Genomic DNA, 20,104 nt, shown 5'->3' on the forward strand with positions numbered 1-20,104 from the left:
GCAGTAAGTCTGTAAAGAAAGTAGGACCATGTCCCCCCTTGCTTGTTGATATACCACATCACTTTGGTATTGTGTGTGAATATTTTGAGAGGCCCTGGAAGAAAGAGGGAATGAAAAGTCTGAATATCTAAAAGGAGCATTCTCATCTCCTTTTTGTTGATGTGATCTGACCTTTGATGAGGAGGCCAGAAACCTTGGACTTTGAGAAAACTGAAGCAAGCACCCCCACTCCCTGTCCGAGGCATCCGAAAAAAGTTCCTGAGATAGAACTGGAGGGTTGAAAAGGAAGTCCTAGGTTGATCAAAAGCAGATGAATCCACCACTGAAACACGAGTTTGAGACATGGAAGGAAAGGAACAAGGAAATCCTGTTGATGACAGTGTTGAAGCTACACTGACTTTGGGAACCGCTGTAGTTTCCTCATATGGAGTCTGGCTAGAGGCCATGAATCTTAGAAACCTAAGAAAACCCTGTCTGTGACTGTAGCCAGAGGAAGAAGAGATTGAAAAAATGTGACTAGAGAGACAGCCTTGGAGGAAGGAAGGGATACTTGCATGGGAATGGTCTGGATCCTGCAACCAAGAAAAACATGATCCTGAGAGAGAAGTAGGACTGATTTCTAAAACTTTATAGTACACCTCAGGCTTTGCAAGACTTCAGAGGATGAAGCCCAAATGATCAGGTCCTGCAAAAAATAATGACAGGATGGAGGTGTTTGGCAAATACCCTTGGGGAAGTAGAAAGGCCAAAGGGCAAAGCAGAAAACTAAAAATTAAAGGAAGAAACAGAGAAACATAAAAACGTCCTGAAAAGGGGTGACTGCGGATGTTAAGATGGATATTCTTGAGGTCCAGGGAAACTAGGAATGCTTGGTGAAGAAGAAAAAGAAGGAACAGGGTTTGAAGGGGCAATATCTGAAAAAAAAGGACCTTCAGAAAAGTAATGAGCTCAGAAAACTCCAGAATGGGTCTCCAAGTGCCCTCCTTCCTGAGAACCAAAAACATCCTGGAATAAAACCCTTTCCCATTCTGTGCAGGAGGCACAACTTGAATGTTGTCATGAGCCAAAAGGCCGTAAAGCAGTTCTGGAAAGAAAGGAAGCTGTATCTGATGAGGTTGAGAGATGCTCAGAAAAGGAGGAAGGGATTTTTACACCATGAAATATCCTTGGTGGGTGATGGACAGAACCCAAGAGTCTTGAGTAACCCTTAATAACTGGGAAGGGACAGGGAAGAAGAAGGGATAAGGGAACTTGGCCCAGGGAAAGGGGAAGCAAATTGTCAGAGAGAACCTGGTTTGTCTTGAAAAGGAAGCTTCTGAGAAGTAGGAGTCTGAATAGACTTAGAAGGGGGTACATGCCTAGAACACTTCTTACCTTTAGGAGGAGGACAAGGCTGCCTGTGTACAAAAGCAGATTTGGATGGATATCTCCTATGGAACTTAGGAATAGGAGACACAAAAATATGTTTCACTTCCTGCAAGGCCTTGCCTTTATCCTGGAGAGACTTAAAAAGTTCAGCAGAAGCAGAACCAAAAAGGTCCTTATTATCAAGAGGAGCATCAAACAACATAGCCTTAATATCATCAGGTAAGGTATGGAGACTAAGCTAAGAGTAACATCTCAAAACAGAACCAAAGGCAGCAGCCCTACAGGAAGCATCATCTGCATCATAACTACACTTTCTACAGTGGTGAACCACTTCAGTGGTAGAACCCAGTAGAGAAAGGGACAAGACCTTCCCTTCTGAATCCAAAAGGTTGAAGATTGCCTGAAGTAGCTTGAAAAGGAGGGCATAAATATACTTGGTCATGTTAGTCTAGTAATTAATAGTCTGAAAAGCCAGGGTGGCAGCATTCTATACCTTTTTACACAAATGTTCCACAGCTACTGCCCTTAGAAGGAAGTAGTTTAGTAGATGACAAAAGTTTAGAAGGTCTGTCAGAAGAGACAGACACTACAGAAGGATATTTGTACAAGAACTTACAATCATCATGCACCTTGTAAAGTTTATCAGGTTTGATAGGGGCTGGAGATTGAGAATCAGTGGCCATAGAGGTTGATGAAAAGGTATCCAAAAGAGGAAACAAGACTGGAGATAAACCAGAGAGTTAGGCGACTAAATCTGGAAGAGTTCATAATACCGCTTTTAAATATTAGAAAACTTAGAACACTCCCATTTGAAAAATTCCATCATATGAGAAATAGTATTCCCAAAGGAGAGTCCTTCTAAGGGAGAGAATGGACTAATACAATATTCCTCCTCAGATCCATAATCCAAAGGAGAAGGAATTTGAGAAGAATATGCCAAAGACTCTTTCCCAGAATCCAATTCTTCTTCAGAGGACTGCTGCTCTCTGGGCATCTTAAGAGAAGTAGATGACCAAGGAGAAGTAGGCACAGAAACTCATTGAAAAGGCTTTAAAGATTTTAAGGCATTAAACAACCCCTTGGTGAAATCACACTGGGAATCTTTGACAGCAGACGTTTTTTTTTTCATCTGAGGAATGTCTGCCCTAAAAAACCTAAGAGGTACAGACCCTTGCCAACACTAAATCAACACAGGAGGAATCTCCCCCCAATAGAATTTCTGGTATCCCCACTCAGTTCCTCAGAACTAATCGGCCAAGGTTCCCCTTCTACAGCTGGAGTGGATGTTTGCAGAGCCTCTGAGGATGTGCGAGAAGTCTGATCCATGCTGGCCTCTGACAGGGTCATGGCAGAGGAATCCAACACAACCAAGCAATCCTCTGGGCTTTCACCAGCCTCAAGAGAGAAGTCCAGAGGAGGCAGGACAACAGGCAAATCAGACCTGAATTTTTTTTTGCCTTTTCCTTAGCAGGTGTCTGATCTTCAAGATGGGACGATTTTACCATAGCACCTTGCACCAACAATTTAAGACACTGGTTCACCAGGTAAACTGAAAAGTAGGAGAGATGACTACACAGGGTCTTAGGGACAAATGCCAAGCAGATAGAACACTGGGTATGGTAAAGAGAAGCACCCAAACAGTGCACACACTGCTTGTGATAATCTTTATGAGGAATCTGCCTTCCACACTGTCATTTTCCCTTTCTGGATGACATGGAAACTCACAAAAATAAAGTAAAAATAGATAAAAAAGTCAAAAGGGACACATCTAAACATGACTCAGTAACCCGCAAAGAAGAAGGACCTTTCAGAGAAACAATCAATACTGGCATTCAGACTAGCAGCAAAGAAGTTCTGAGATATGTATATCTGTACATCACCTTTACACCCTACGCCTTGAGCGGTGAGCATACATGTGACATATGATGTCCATATCTTCCTAAGGCTTGGTATATTAGACGAAAGTTGAGCTACCCTTAGCAAGAAATCCCTTATGTAAAGAATACTGAAACAGTAATATGGAAGGACATCAAATTAATAAAGAATCTTCTACATAGGTTCTCTAATACTTTATGATAACCCCAAACATTCCCAGAGATAGTTCTCTCTAAATGTTTTATATATGTGAATAAAATATGCTCTTAAATATCTATATGAGACACTGTACAAGTTGAGATATTTTAGTTTATGTATCAGCTGCTCTCTCAGAGAACCAATTAGTACACTTCTCATTATTCAGAATCTTCTACATAGGTTGTCTAATGATTCTCTGCTACTTTTTGATAACCCCAAATATTCCCAGAGATAGTTGTCTCTAACTGTTCTGTATACCTGAATAAGATCTCCTCTTTAATATCTACTGTATATGAGACATTGCACAAGTTCAGATATCTTAGTCTTTCATAATAACTTAAATTTTCACATCCATGGATGCCCTTGGTATATTTCCGCTATACTCTTTCCAGTTTACTCATGCTTGTTTTCTTACAAGGTTTTCATACTATTATTCCATACTCAAGTTTGGGTCTAATGTAATTAACAAAGAATGACTTCATCATTTCTGATTTCCTAGACTTTATAAATCTTTTTATATGACCTATAGTTCTATAACTATCATCAACCAATTGGTTGATATGATTAGAAAAACTCAAAGCTGGATCTACCCTTATACCCAGGTCCTTAAATGAAGCTACAGTTTCAATCACTGTGAGCTGTATTAAATGTTCACCTTTCAATTTATGTCTCCCAAATCTCAAATGCTTAGTTTTTGATGTATTTATAAGCATACTATTCTCCTGTGCCTAAATGGTCAGTTTAGTCAAGTTCTTTTGCAGACATGCCTTATCTGTAACACATGCAATCAGTTTACCCAATTTTGTGTCCTCTGCATACAGACTGTAGAGCCCCTCAGATGAAAGAGATTTTTCCGAAAGATACAATCTAAACTAGTATGGCCTAAGACAGAGCCCTGTGGCACATCCTGACTGCAACCAAGAATTTCACTTGTCCAACTGCTGTATGATACTTGCAAAGTCCTATTTGTAAGCCATGCAGCTATTCATCTTATCGAGAGTACATCAACACCTAGTTCTAATTTATATTGATCAGTGTTTTATGTATGACCTTGTCAAATGTTGAAATTAAACCTATATAAATTGCATCACAGCAAAAGTTTTCATTCATAGCTGTTATTATATTGTTATAGAACTTCATGTTATAAGTGGTAATAGATCTATTTTCAATATACGCATGCTGATATATGGTTTCAAGTCTCAGCCTTTCTGGTTCTGACAATAACGTATCCAATATTACCCTCTCCATTGTTTTTTAACAACATGAAAGTAGACTTAAGGGTTTGTATGATTCTGGGTTTGTCCTATTCCCTTTTCCCTTAAAGACAGGTTTAATAAGTGCATGTCTCCAATCTTGAGGAATCTCCCCAGATTTATACGACCTAGTAAATAATAGATGTAATAGTACCATAAGTTTTTGCTGAAGTGTTCTCAGGTCAGTATTACTAATTCCTCTCATCTCTGTGCTTTATTTCTGTCCAGTTTGCATAGATCTTTTTCCAGTATAATGTAATTTGATTTCAGTATCAGAGTTAGCTGGATGACACTAGGACAACATAACACCCCCTTTGTGGAGCAAAATGGTTTTGTATAAGATTTTGTAAATATATTTATAATCTGTTGTGTCTGAGAATCTACACACAGTTTCAGTTTGTATGTCTTTACTCCTTCCATGTGTTATGTATCCATAAAATGTTTTCCTATTATGCTCAATATCTTTACATAAATTTTCTTCAAATTTTTCTTGATATCATCTCACACTATGCTTAATTTGTTTGTCTAGTTTGTTTATTTCAGTTTTCAAAGTTGTAGTTCAACCTCTTTTCCATTTCTTATATTTTTGTCTCTCATCTTAATCAGGTATCTTGTTCTTATGGAAATATACCTCCCTGACGTTGTATGCGTACATCCTGATATTGCATTGTTTTTTCACTTTTTGTACTCAATTTCACTTTCAAAACTCTTCACATTCCTTTTGCAGTTTTTCCACCGATAGCCTCACTCCAATTAGTTTTACATATTGACTGTTTTGCTTCCATATAATCTGTAATCTTCTGTGTATTTAGATTTTAGTTTTGCAGAATTATCTAGGAACATATTAACCTTTATAACTCTACAATCACTGCACATCAATGGTGGTAAAACCTGACATGAAGTAACAGTAATTTCTTTAGGAGCACAAACAATGTCTAGTATGTTCTGTTCCCTCGTAGGTTTTTTACAATCTGAAGCAATTGTTGTTCCTGAACAAAAGTTGTGAATAATTTCCTTACTAACGTTGTTGAATCAATATTATTCCAGTCTGTTTCTGGTGACTTTATGTCCCCAGCCACTATTATTCTGTGTTTCATTTAAGAAATTTATGAATTTCTCTAGGTCTTCAGCACTTGACTTTGGTGGTTTAGACACTCCAACACTTGTTATATGTTCCAGTGCTGTCATTATTGCCGCAGTTACATAATCTATAGTATTTGTGTCATCACTGAACATGTAATAATCTCAGGTCTCATAACTATCTTTAATCCCTATCATAACACTTCCACCTGTTTTTTTTTTGTTAGAATGTCTGTTACAGTAAAAACATGTATACCCTGACAGAACGTTTTTTCAGATATGGTTCTTTAATCATGTTTCACAAACAATAACAACATCAATTTTGTAGGAATGTAGCATCTTTTCCAATAAAAAAAACTTTATTACTAATGCTCCTAGCATTAACAACCATCACTGATGCATCAGATGTTGCTTTCTGTAAACTGTTACATTTTCGGCCTGATAAAAATCCTGCCTTGTTTGTCAAATATTGCAAGATATCAGCAATCCGTGGTGGTGCAGCGGTAGCGTTGTTGCCTCACAGCAAGAGCATCTCCCGTTCGATTCTCGGCTGGAGTGTGGGGAGTGCCTCCTGGTTGGAGTCTGCATGTCCTCCCCACGGTTGGGTGGGCATTCGAAAGACATGCGTAAATGGGTGTGCCTTCGTTGGAGGTTGGACATTGAGCTGGCACCTTGGCATTCATGAAAATCTATCGCCAATCATTAGCGGACCGGAGTTCCGCTGTAGCGACCCCTAACCGGGAAAAGCCGAAAGACAAACAACATCTGCTGCAAAAATTCTCTTCCTTGATCTTGACAAATGCATACCATCCTGTCTGAACACGTGTGCCCAGAATTAGGCACTGATGTTCTACACATTTCTATTTTTTTTAAATAGGACATTTTTTCATGTAGGTATTTACCCAAAAATTCTTTTCATTCATGGTGACCTGACTCTCCTTTCTATATGTGATTTGAGATAAATATGCCCTAACACCTGTACAGGTTATGCAATCTAAGAGGGCTGTACATTCCCTACTAACAGTCAAAGAGTTCTTGTGGATGAAATAATCTGTACCAAAATGAATAAAAACAGATCTGCACTCCCTCACAAGTTGTGTCTCACGTGCTTTATTTTTGCTCCTGCCATGCATAACACTATTCACTGCATTGTCTTCTCTGCAAATGTTAAGTATCCATTCCTCTAATAATTGAATCTCCAATTACAAGAATATCTTTTCTCACCAGATCTGAAGAATCTTCAACTTCTAATTCAGTAATATCTGATCTAACAACATTTATAAAGGAATGCTCTTTATCACCATTAGTCTTCTTATTCTCACTGTTTTCCTTGCACGTTACACTTCCAAGAATACAATTCTCATCCAGCTGTCTTTGTACATTGATAGCTTGAGCCATGTCAACATCCGCCTTTCTCATCCTTTTTCTTACAGTCATGTTCTTTGTTCAATTTTGATTTCTTTCTTTTCCCCTGCCCCTTGCCTCTTTTTTAACCTTGTCTTTTGAAAAAAATGCTGTCTTTTTCTGTCAACTGAAGGTTTTTTGATAGAAAAATGTTATCAGTCCCTGCAATCTGTGTTTTACGTAACAAAGCAGTGTCCATTTTAGTATATATTCTCTTTTCTTTACAGACATTTATCAGGTTCTTTTTCTTCCTTTTAACTGTTATGAACTTCTTCCTTTCTTTCTTTTTTATTTCCTTCTAAATGCTTTGAATCCTCACATTGCTGAATACTTGTATTCAGAGTTCCAAAGTTGTCAGGGGCATTATCTTGCTTCATAGGGGTGGAGTGATATTTACAGGCAATAGATACATCCTTTCCTAAATGTGTTCTATTTGCTCTTTGCCTAACACTATTTATCTCACTAGACCAGTCATTAATATATGTAATAACAGTTCTCCAAGTGCAGTCATCATCAGTAAGCCTAGATTTACTACTAATAATGGTAATCAAATCAAATAATCCAACCTTTGACATGAGAAATACAGATCACCAGTGATATTAGGCATTACCTGTAAATATACATAGTATTTATTATACAGTATAAGATATTTCTGCTTTAGCAAATCATTAATGGCATATTCGTTTAAGAAATCCATATTCAGCTGCAAATGAAAAAAAATGCTAAAGAAAATAATAATCAAAATCACTTACCGCATAATTCCAAGAAACTTACATCAACTTCACTGAAAAAGTCACACAAACAGTACATAACTAAATACTAAATAAAGTACAGTAATGTTGATCTCTGGACCGTACAACCTCTTTCACATCACACACAAATGCAGGCAACAGTTTCTGCTCATTATCACTCGCAGTTGCACCCTTTTTAAGAGTAGAGATCAATAAGTTACATAGCAACACTGGATTGTTTAAATAAACTCTGGATTGTCCTGTGTCATTCTGTATGAATTTCTAGCTGACTAGATCCCTTAGGATGGCTAGAGTTTCCCTGTCTAAAACCTATCCCTTTCTACAACAAACAGTGAAAATTAAAGGTAAAACAACAGAATATAAATCAAGGTAAATTCTGATTATTCAGATGTGTCTGTTTTCACTGCACCTACACATTCTACATGAGAAAGGTAGACACACACACACACACACACACACACACACACACACACACACACACACACACACACACACACACACACACACACACACACACACACAGTTATATTAGGCAGTGGTCAAACCTTTTTTTCTGCGGAAAGAGAAAAATGCACACTTGTTGAACCAAAGGTCTGTCTGCCAAGACCTTCTTGATAATGAATCTTGAAAATGGTTAATTAGAAGTTATGTACTCACCATAACGTTCCATCTGAGTAGGTGTATTCATTTGTCTGCAACCTGTGGGTTATGGATCCGATATCGGATCCGAACCGGCATGGTTTACCAGCTATGGATCCAAGCTCTCAGCTCCTCCCCTCACCCATAATGCCCTGCTCTACCCTCATGACCTCAGATCGAGTTTGCCAAAGCAAGAACACCCTGAAAAGGGTAACACAACATATGCAGGAAACTGAAAGGCCAGGGGGATAGGAGGGCGGGATGGTTGCAGACAAATGAATACACCTACTCAGATGGAACGTTATGGTGAGTACATAACTTCTAAATCTGAAGTAGGAGATTCATTTGTCTGCAACCTGTGGGACAGAGTCCCCAGCTACCTGAATCTTGGGCGGCCATCATGGAAGGATATTCCGGAGCACCGCGGAGCCAAAGGATGCTCTACCCCTAGATGCAAGATCCAACTTGTAGTGGGAAATAAAAGTATGAGATGAAGCCCACGTGGCTGCTGCACAAATATCATCTAGAGGAATCCTAGCCTTAAAGGCTGCCGAGGTAGAGACTGACCGGGTTGAATGGGCATGTACACCCTCCGGTGCGAGCCTTCCTGAAGCTTGATAAGCCAATAAGATACATTGTGAAATCCAGCGAGATAGTGAGACTTTAGAAATTGGTTTGCCTAAATTAAATTTAGCAAAGGAAATGAACAACTGGTCGGATTGCCTATTACCAGCCGTCCTGTTTAGATAAAATCTAAGTTGCCTGTGAACATCTAAGGAGTGAAGCTTGTATTCACCTTTGTTTTCATATTTAGGAAAGAAGACAGGGAGGTTAATGGATTGATTAATGTTTGCTTCAGAAGCTACTTTAGGAAGAAAGGACGGGTTGGTCCTGAGGTAAACACGGTCCGGATGAAAGACCAAGTAAGGAGGTTTAGCTGATAATGCTTGGAGCTCTGAAACTCTCTTGGCTGAAGTAATGGCTACTAAGAAGGCAGTCTTGAACGACAAGAATTTTAGATCTACCGTAGCCACCGGTTCGAAGGGGGGGGTGGTCAAGGCCTGGAGAACTAAGGAAAGGTCCCAAGGAGAAACCGCTTGTTTTACAGGGGGCCTGAGAAGAAAAGTACCTTTAAGAAAAATTTTACACAACTTGGCCGACATCAGTGGATTGGAGTCATGACCAATGTGATAATGTGAAATTGCCGCAAGTTGTACTTTGACCGTGGAACTGCTGGCACCATCGTTAAAAAGAGTGGTTAAGAAATCAAGCACCAAAGGGAGAGGAACTGTGAAGGGGTTTAGGCCTTGCCGCTCCGCCCACAAAGAAAACCGTTTCCACTTGCTACGGTAGACTTTCCTAGTGGATGGCTTATGAGCTGCCACCAGGATCGCCTTAACAGGGGACGAAATACCGGGAGTCCTGATCAAGAGTGGAACTGGAGCAGCCAAGCGGTCAGCTTCAGGTTGTCCAGGTTCGGAGGAGATAAGCGGGATGGATGAGATATCAGATCCAGAATGGGATCTAGAATCCAAGGAGGATTCACAGAGTGAGACCTTAGGAAGGGGAACCAGATCTGTCGAGGCCAAAACGGAGCAATGAGAATCATTCTGCACCCCAACTGAGAGGCTTTCTGAAGAACTTGGAGCATCAGAGGCAAGGGGGGATAAGCATAAAGAAGACCGGGTGGCCAAGCATGCACCAGAGCATCTCTTGGGGAACCTCCTGGAGGAGGTATCAGAGTGAAAAAACTGTCGCACTTGGTGTTTGAGGGAGAGGCAAAAAGATTGCAAGAAGGAGTTCCCCACCATGCGAATATGCGTTCCGCTACTTGAGTATTGAGAGACCACTCGTAAGGGGTGAGAATGGTGCGACTGAGCTTGTCCGCCAGGATGTTGGACCGACCCGGAATGTGCGTTGCTATGAGAAAGCGGTTGGTGGAGATTGCCCATTCCCAAACTCTCATGGCTTCTCAACAAAGAGGGCAAGATCTGGTTCCTCCTTGCTTGTTGATATACCAGACAACCGACATGTTGTCCGATTGAATCGCAATTGTTCCCAAGGGAAGAAAGGCCTGAAGTGTTAGCAACGCTAAGAGCACTGCTCTCATCTCTAGAACGTTGATATGCAGTAAGGTCTCTGAATCGTTCCACGTGCCTTGGACGGTCCGGCCTGCAAAATGCCCACCCGAGGCGGGAGGCATCCGTGGTCACCGTGACGAGAGGGGGAGAAGCACAAAATGGGCAGCCTCCGTGGAGATCTGGAGAGTGAAGCCACCACAGGAGGGACCGCTTGCAAGCCTTGCTGATCGCAATGGGATGATGCATAGGAAGAGCAAGATACGACCACTGTACTAGGAGTGTCCACTGGAGGATGCGCATATTGAACCTGGTGAGAGGAAGAAGTGCTATAGCAGACGCCATGGACCCTAGAGCCCTCAGGACCAACTCCGCCGGAACTGAGCTTGAGTGGAGAATGGCCCGCACCTGGAGTTGCAGATTTTGAACTCTGTCCGCAGTGAGGAAGGCTTTTAAACTCCTTGTGTCTAACCTGGCACCTATAAAATCTATGAACTGCGTGGGTGCTAGGTTGGATTTTTTTGTGTTTATAGTGATGCCCAGACGGGGAGCAAGATGGAGAAAGGAGTCTCGCGCCAATAGTAGTAGATGCCTTGTTGGGGCGGTAAGGAGCCAGTCGTTCAGGTAGGGAAAGACCTGTACCCCCTGAAGCCTCAGGTGGGCCGCTACCACTGCTAATACTTTGGTGAACACCCTGGGGGCTGTGGTGAGACCAAAGGGAAGGACCCGGAACTGGTAGTGACTGGCTCCCAGCCGGAAGCGGAGAAACCTCCTGGAGCGCCTGTCCATTAGTATATGGTAGTACGCATCCTTGAGGTCTATGGAGCAAATCCAGTGATTTTCTCCCAGAAGGGGGAGAATAGACTGCAGAGTGACCATTCAGAACTTCTCCTTGGGAACTGCCAGGTTCAAGAGAGAAAGGTCTAAAATTGGTCTTAGATCCCCCGTCTTTTTTGGCACTAAAAAGAACCTGGAGTAGAACCCTGATCCAATCTGGTCTGGGGGGACGGGCTGGATGGCTCTTTTCTTTAGCAGATGGCCAATTTCTGCCAAAGCGGCCTCCCATTGACCGGGTGGAACGTCGGGGAGGGACTTCAATTTTGGCAAGTGACGAAAGGGGATACGGTAACCTCTGGATATGATCTGGAGAACCCAGTGGTCTGATGTTATGGACTCCCATGCCGCTAGGTGCTCCGAAAAACGTCCCTCGACTGCCTCCAGAGTGGAACAGCCGGGCAACCCCTCAGGGTTGCTGCGCGGGCCGTTCAGAGAAGGGTTCTCTGGACCCGAAGTTCCTGGGAGCCCCTCTGCCTCTAGGGCGGCATCCTCCCTGTCCTCCTCTGCCACGGAAGGACTGGTTGTCCGGAGCAGGCTGGGATTGCTGCGACTTCCGGAACCACATCTTCTTCTGACCCTTTTGGTTCCTAGAATAGGGCCTCTGGGGTGCAGAGAAGCGGATTCCGACGGCAGACAGCGTCTTCCCGTCCTTCTCGCTCTGGGTCAAAGTGTCGCGAACAGTTTTGCCAAAGAGGGCAGAACCATCGAAGGGGCGTTCGCAAATGACGCTTTGAAGGGCTCTGAGAAATCGCAATGATGGAGCCAGGCCTGACATCTAGTAACTAGACCTGCCCCTGCGGCTCTAGCGGTGCCTTCCATAGCATGGGAGAGTAGCCGCATAGAGGTATTGGTAACGGACCTGAGAGTGGCCATGCAGGTGGAGTGCAGCACTTTGTCCTCCTCCGACATGGACTCTGGGGGGGATGCAGCGTATTATTTAATAAGATCGCACTGCATCCTAATCACATGTGCCAGATAGTTCAACGCCCTTACCGAGAAGGTCGCTGAACTAAACATCTGCTTCCCCAAGCGGTCCATCATCCGAGACTCCTTGCTCGGGGGATGGACTGAGGGACTCTCCTGAGCAAGTTCCCTCTTGGTGGCCGCCGTCAACATGGCATCTACCGGAGGCCCCTTACTCCAATGGGCACGGTCAGCCGGGGGACTGAGGATCCGGTCGGGCCTTTTAGGGATTGGCTCCACGGTGTCCGGTTCCTTCCACGCCCTGGTGGTAATGAGGTCCACCAGGGGGTCGGCAGGAGGGGACACCCAAGAGGTAGACGGGCCCGCTTCAAATGCCTCCAAGAACACGGACTCGTCCGAGGCAGACTTGGGGGCAGACCACCCCCCCCTTATGCGGAGCATTTCCATGATGTCTCCAAATGAGACATCCTCGGGGGGTGACCGTGGGGAGCCTTCCCCTTCCTCCAAATCCGTGTCTTCCGTGAGAGACTCGGGGGAGTCAATGTGCCTCCTTTTGCACGTATGCTTGCGAGGAACATCCTCTGGGGGCTGTCAGAGGACTCCTCGCAAACAGTAACCTGTTCCAGGGGAATGGCTTGGGGCACAGGAGCGGGCTGTCCCAAGGGCCGGATGGTGGAAGCCTGACCCAGTGCAGAGGGAGCGGACGGAGCGAAACAAGTGCCGGGGGTCCGGAGACCCTCAACAGGGCCCTCTCCACTACATCAAAAGCCGAAGGGGAGCCGACCTCGACCAAAGGATCCGACAATCGGCTCCCCCTCGGATCCGAGAGTGGATCGAGCCGGCACCGGCGCTCGGATCCGAAGGGACAGTGCGCTCCGACACAGACGGTGCCGAAGCGAGCACTGATCCCCGGATCCGGCTCGGATCCAGGCTCCGAGGTCGGATCCGATGCACTCGAGGGCAGGGTCGGATCCGGTAGCAAGTACTATCAGCGCCGACCCACCCTGGCTCGGCTGCTCGGCTCAACTGCTCCGAACCCGGTAGCGGGTCGGAGAAGGAGCAATTGGCTTGAAAAGGGTCGAGCTCCCCAGAGGGGAGGCAAGAGCACTCCCATCTGCATCTGGGCCTGGATGAACCTTCTCATCATCCGGTCCAGATCAGCGTCCGACAGGCTATAAGTTGATCTCGACGAGGCTACCGAGGTAGGCCTTGAGTGCCTCCTCGATAGCCTCGACGGAGATCGGGTCTCCTCCTCCTCAGGTCCCGGTGAAAAACACGCTGGAGACCGGAGCCGAGGAGGGGGAGAGCCAGCAGACAAGGAGGCCAGGGGAGAAGCCCGCTTGGCTGGCGGGGCCGAAACAGAGGTCTCGGCCTGCCGCTTATGGTGCTTCTCCCTCCGGTCCTTCTTCCTAGCTTCCCTCTCCTCCGAACCACTACAGGGAGGTTGAGTCCCAGGAGGAGGAGGGGGAGCCGGAGAGGGGACAACCGTGGTAACGGTTACCCCCGAAGGAGCGGAGGCCGGAGCCGAGTCCGGTGGCAAAAGACCCACCAAGACAAGCTTGGACCTCCGCTCCTTCAATGCCCTGGGGTTGAACCCTGCACAAATGGAACATCCAGATGTGAGGTGTTCAACCCCCAGGCATCTAACACACCGAGTGTGGCCATCAGCTGGGGAAAGCTTATGGCCACACTCGGAGCACTTTGAAAATACAGCTTTGGGCTGCTCAGACATCCCAAAAACAAACAAATAAGGTTACTAAAACTAGTTAAAGTAAAGTAACAAAACCACTCAACAGGCCCAAACACACACTACGCTACCAGCGAGGGGATGGATAGTAAAATTAAATTTTAAAGGCTAAAAGTATAATAATATAAGAGGGAAACCTACACTTTCACACAACTTTCACACAAAAATTTCAAAATTAAGCACTTTAAGACTAGAATTTTCACTTAGCTGGAGAGCTGGAAAAACACAATCTGGTCACCATGCGCGGCAAACGAGATCTGAAGTCATGAGGGTAGAGCAGGGTATTATGGGTGAGGGGAGGAGCTGAGAGCTTGGATCCATAGCTGGTAAACCATGCCGGTTCGGATCCGATATCGGATCCATAACCCACAGGTTGCAGACAAATGAATCTCCTACTTCAGAGCTATTGTTTTGTTGCTAATGGGGAACTTACAGTGAAACTGTATGAACTTCCAAATTTTCAAAATGTTTCCTACTGAACCAAATATCTTTTTTGTACTTTCAGAAAAGGAAATGTAGTGTCCTGTGTTTTCAGGTGTTCTGCAGATCTAGTACATGCTGTTCTTAGTGAAGTACTTGAAATTAGTATTGAGTTCAGACTACTTTATTCCTGACCCTCACATTCTGTCTCTGCACCAAGTGTGACAGAAGGAGTTGTAAGCTATGGCGGCACCACACCCCCACACACATATATTAGTCTGCTGCTGTCTTGCCACTGACCCTAGACTACTTATTAAAGCTTTTGAACTATTTAAGATGTTCAACTTTTATAAAAAGATGAAACAAACAGTATAATAATACCAGATATTGTAACAAACAAGTAGTAACAAGACTTCAAAAGAAGTAACGTATGGCCCAAACGCTGAGCAAGGGAAATACCATCAAACAACTGGTGCCAGAGAAAAGAACAGGTTGCTCTACATGAACCATGCAGCACAACATGAAGAAATAAACAAGTGTAATGACTAGGAAGGGAAGCATTAGAAAATGAAATGCATTATTTGCTTTGAACTGTGTTTCCTTTTGCCATTTTACGTAGAAAAAAAATATTATGCAAAAATGTAATGTTTAAAAACCTTTTCAAAAGTCAAGGAAGCAAGATAAACAGAAAGTGGCAGAGATGCTTGTTAACAGGATTCATTAAAGGACACAACAGCAAATACTAAATAAGACTAATTCAAGTCATTCAAAAGTAACAGGCCAGTCTTGAAGTACAGTTTTATAAGAACTAAAGCACAAGCAAACAAGATTTCATTTTTGTGTCATACATAGGTTGGGAGTTGGCATAGTGGTAAAGGTGTTTTCCTTCACGGACACAAGGTACAAGTTTGATTCTCATCTTTGAGGGAAAATAGCTAGGCTTAAAATGGCCTACAAGGGCAAATAGCCTAGTATTTACCTGTGAACCTATAAAAGAAATGTTAGCACCTGACTGCAGTCAATCATCGTCATCATAAACCAAAGCAGTAGAGACAAAAGCCTAAAACATAAAATGTGAAACATAAAATACAGAAGGTGAAGGCACAAAGTTCTTGAAGAAGCTTTTATTATCCACAAATATATAGTCTGATAAGCATTTTTGTTCAAGTAACAGTAATGAACTTCTTCAGATAAAACTGAACACAAACAATGGGTTTTAAATAAGGCCCAAAAGCAGTCATCCGATCAAAGGATGATGTCATTAGACCCTCTCATATACATTTCCTAAAGTGCCAAAGTGCTATTTAAAGTACCTTTGAAACTGTATAAACACTGTATAAACTAAAAATGTGTAAAAGTATTCATTCAATAAACGTTAAAATATACTGAAAAAAATTAGTGAACTTATTAATACAAAAAAAAAACAGGGAAAATGATAAAAATTAAAATGAAAGTACAAATTTTCATTAAAATGTTAATATATACACAAACCTATATGGAAATGTTAATAATAGTACTTTATCTAGTTAAAGCTTTATGCTTTAAAATACAGCCAATCGAACAATAGTCATTCAAGCCTGGCCAGATGCAGGTGTTCAAAAATAATTGCCAAAATAATAATTTTGTTTCCTAACATCAATGTCCAGGGACCCCGACCTCAAGCTAATATTGACCTTCTCTTTAACCAAGTATTTGAAATGGTTGTTAGGGTGCTTATAAAGATGTTTTGCTAATGCATTATTCAGATGTATATATCATATTCATGTTCATAAATCTGGTCTCATAATTTACGTTCCATTTTGCCTGAATAAAAACACGAGCAGGACTGGTATAACCCTACATATGCAACTCCGTTGGATTCACAGTTCTATCTACACTTTATTTGATACTCCTTACCACAGATACTGAAAGAATCACCAGTATTAATATATTTACAATATGGGCAATGCCCACATTTTTTTATAGTGGGGCTAAGGTTGTTATTATCTGCATTGGTAGTATTATTACTTGTCATATTCTCTAAGGTAGTTTTAAAGTTCAAGCCCCCTGCTGTATACTATGGTGGGTCTTTCACCCACTTTCTTTTTAAATAGAATGCCATCATACAAAATTACCCAATTTGTGTTCAAAATCCACTTAAGTGTTTTGGAATCACTGTTGAAACATGCAACAAGATTAGTATTTAGGTTAAAGTTATACAATGTTCTGTCCAAACTGGAAGATTGTGAGTGAGATGTAAGCCCTACAGGTGAAGTATTTAAAATAGGTTTAAATGTCCTGCTGTTCTTTTACTGTACACTTCTTTTACTGATTCCTTTAGAAGAGGTTTGGGATATCCTCTCCTACCAAACATTCCCACCAAATTATTACACTCGTCTTCAAAGTGTGAATCTAAATAAGCATCTTTGCTGCCCTCACCAGCGGCCCCTTTATTACTGACCCTTCCTGGTGGTATGGGTGTGAGCTGTTATAATGAAAAAAGGTATTAGAGCAGGTATTTTTTTCTGAATATTCTGGATGCATATCTGTTGGACCTTATACCTTTCTTCCAACAATACATCAATACAAGCTAGTCTATCTGATCCCCATTCATATGTAAAAGATAAGAAGTTAGTTGTAGAATTGCTATACTGCATAAAGGACTTAATGTTCTCTACATTGTCCTTCCAAAGAATAAAAATACCATGCAGGTAATGAACATAAAGCCAGAGGAAGGCTTTTATATAATTTTCAAATAAAAACTCATGCTCCAAATGGGCCATAACTAGATTTGCAAAAATTGTGCCACTTGGTGACCCCATGGTTACCTCACTCTTCTATAAATATTTTCCATCACATAGAATATAATTATTGTCCAAGACCTGGTGAAACAACTCCTCATACAGATTAATCTTATTTTGGAGTACCATATTTTTAAACAAAAATTCAGTGACCCATATGATGCCTGTATCCTGAAGTATGACTGTATAGAGATTCTTTACATCTATAGTGATAAAAACATCTTTTTGATCATATTTGACTTTGTTAATCAGCTCATTACACTGGACTCTGATTGTCATGAGTCTGGCACTAATCTTTATGATAGTCCTCACTGCCTTCACCACGATTCCCACAGCATTTCTAGCCTGCCCTCCTCCTTAGTAGAAGATTCTGGATCCCAAGCCAAGTGACTTTGCTGCACTGCCCTTCCAGCTTGTCTCCTGGACATACAGGATGTCCAGCCTCCTCCATATCATCATGTTATCCACAACAAGCTCCATCCTATCAGTGAACCAACATTGTATGTAGCAATTCTTAGTTTACCTTTGGCAGGTTTATTGGTTTTATGTCCAGCTTTTGATCAACAGACCTATCCCAAGTAATCCAGGCTGAGAAACTAGACACCAGCTGGCCAGTAGCTTATTGACCCAAGGTTGCTGGGCTTTATGGCAAGCACACACTGGCCAATAGGGGTACATACACCCCTCCAACTGTTAGCATGGGTTCCTGGCATAGGCTGGAGTAGGCCGGGTCTTCAACCCATTTATCACAATAGGGGACCATGTAGATTTTGTGCTGCTGCCCGCAGTTCTTTTCATTATGAATTTGAGATGTAAACACTCATCATGTTTTTGGGTGGAGAATATGCAAACTCCAAAAGGCTTTGGCTGGAGGTAAGAATCGAACCTTGTACCCTGTACATCAGAGGCAAAGACCTTAACCATTATGACAACTGGTCTCATGTAAATCCAGTCAACACTCTGGAGGAATTGCCAAATAAAAGATCCAGAGGGTAAGAAAAGATAAGTTGTTCTTTGGAACTGATTTCCATGGTCAGTGTAATATAAAAAGACAGGAAATCAAAATCAGTGCATAGAATTATGTACTTTATACTCTTCCTAAGTGCTGTCATTTGCCACATAACTGATATGATATAAATTAAAGTAGCGGCTAGTAATTAACACCTCTTACCTGATATCCTCTCCAGTGTGACTGTACAATGATAGCCGCAGCATCCTCAGACAACAGTAAACACAGAGGTATTGGTGGCCTAGGGCTGAAACATGACAGAAGATGATATCTGTGAATATTTCTAAAAAAAAGTATATTTCATTTTTTAATCAAAGTACTTCTTTGATTTTTTTCTTTGTATTTTCATCTCCATCTTGACACTATCAGTGAGATAGCAAATGGTATCTAAACTACACTGCACAGAGTTTCTTTCTGTGATTGGTAGTACCCCTTATTTATTCACTAATTTATCTGCTTTCCAGTTGAGTGATCCACTGCAGACCCTTTTCACCTACATCCCAACCCGCAGAATAGATTCTAATGAAAGTAAGAACCATATCTCATAATTAGTTCATTTCCTTACCTATCTACAAAATGTAAATCATAACTAGCCATCAGACAGTCTCCTACAATCTTGCACCACAACTTTGTACTGTATTAACATTATAACCTCTCCAGGAAGGTGCCCCCATGCATTTAACAGTCGTGTCTTTCTCAGAAAAAAAAACTTTAGCCCACTGTACTATGAGCTACCTTCCCTTTAATGTTAATGACCTATTTTTCCTAAAATAGGATAGCCTCCAGGATTTGTTGTATGTTTAAGGCAATATGTCTTTATTATGCACCCCTCCCCCTTAATTCAACACATTCCTTTAATCTGTCTTTATATAGTTTATACAGCTGAACCTATACTGTTAGACTCTATTAATCTGGTATATAATATACATCCAGTTACAGTTCTGAAGTTCATTTCTCTACATTTGATAGACTAATTAAAAAATTAATTAATACTATGCTTGTGTACAGTTGCAGGACTGAAAAGTTTGAAGAGATCGCAACTTCAATGCTTTGATGAAAATATTGTATTCACATAATTGTTACACAACATGTTAGTACAGTATAGTTAGATTTTCTAAGTTTGGTAAATAAATACATAGCACATTACTTATTTTTAATATAGTAGTGAAACTTGTATGTATGCTAATAGTTACTACCACAATATATAGAATAATACTGATACATGAGGTGCATGCCATGAGACCTTAATGTTTGTTGCTATTCTGATACTTAGCCTGTTTATTCAAGGCCTTTCTTTTTAGTACTTATACTAAAGTGTGTATGTATACTTGTATGTAGACAACGTATGTATTTATGTGGTCTTCCAGAGTTATTAGCTCAGTACAATTACTTATTTATTTATTTACATTTGTTAACTGGGTAGTGTCAGACAGGGTTGAAAAAAATGTTTTCTGTGGATACCCGGAGTGAAAAGCTCCACAACAAAAAGAACACTATTAAGGAACAAGCAGTAAACTTAGTTTAAGTAGTACATTGCTAACAATATATAAATGAGCTTAACAAAAATATTATAGCAACATATAACAACAGAAATACAATATAAACATGCATGTTTCAGGCATACAGGAATACCTTTTTTTTACAATATATATGAGGTACATAAGTCGTATAGCTTTACAAGGTGAGTCATTTCTGAAAGACCAAAATTTGTCATATAGTTTTACAAGTCAGATCATCTGA

The 20,104-nt window shown here is 41.7% G+C and overlaps 1 protein-coding gene across 4 annotated transcripts in view; it reads right to left on the minus strand.

Annotated features, from left to right (window-relative positions):
• IQCK (IQ motif containing K) overlaps positions 1 to 20,104 on the minus strand; it is a 1,183,927-nt gene that overhangs the window by 306,678 nt on the left and 857,145 nt on the right. For 2 of the 4 annotated variants that reach the window (XM_044089749.1, XM_044089751.1), the window contains exon 7: positions 18,527 to 18,611. The exons of the other annotated variants lie outside the window; for them this stretch is intronic. In XM_044089749.1, coding sequence (XP_043945684.1) covers positions 18,527 to 18,611 — 85 coding nt within the window. The remainder of the gene's footprint in view (positions 1 to 18,526; positions 18,612 to 20,104) is intronic. 4 annotated transcript variants of the gene reach the window in all.

Source organism: Protopterus annectens, chromosome 12.part0, assembly GCF_019279795.1.
Source record: "Protopterus annectens isolate FY-2018-M chromosome 12.part0, PAN1.0, whole genome shotgun sequence".
Lineage (NCBI taxonomy): Eukaryota > Metazoa > Chordata > Ceratodontiformes > Protopteridae > Protopterus > Protopterus annectens.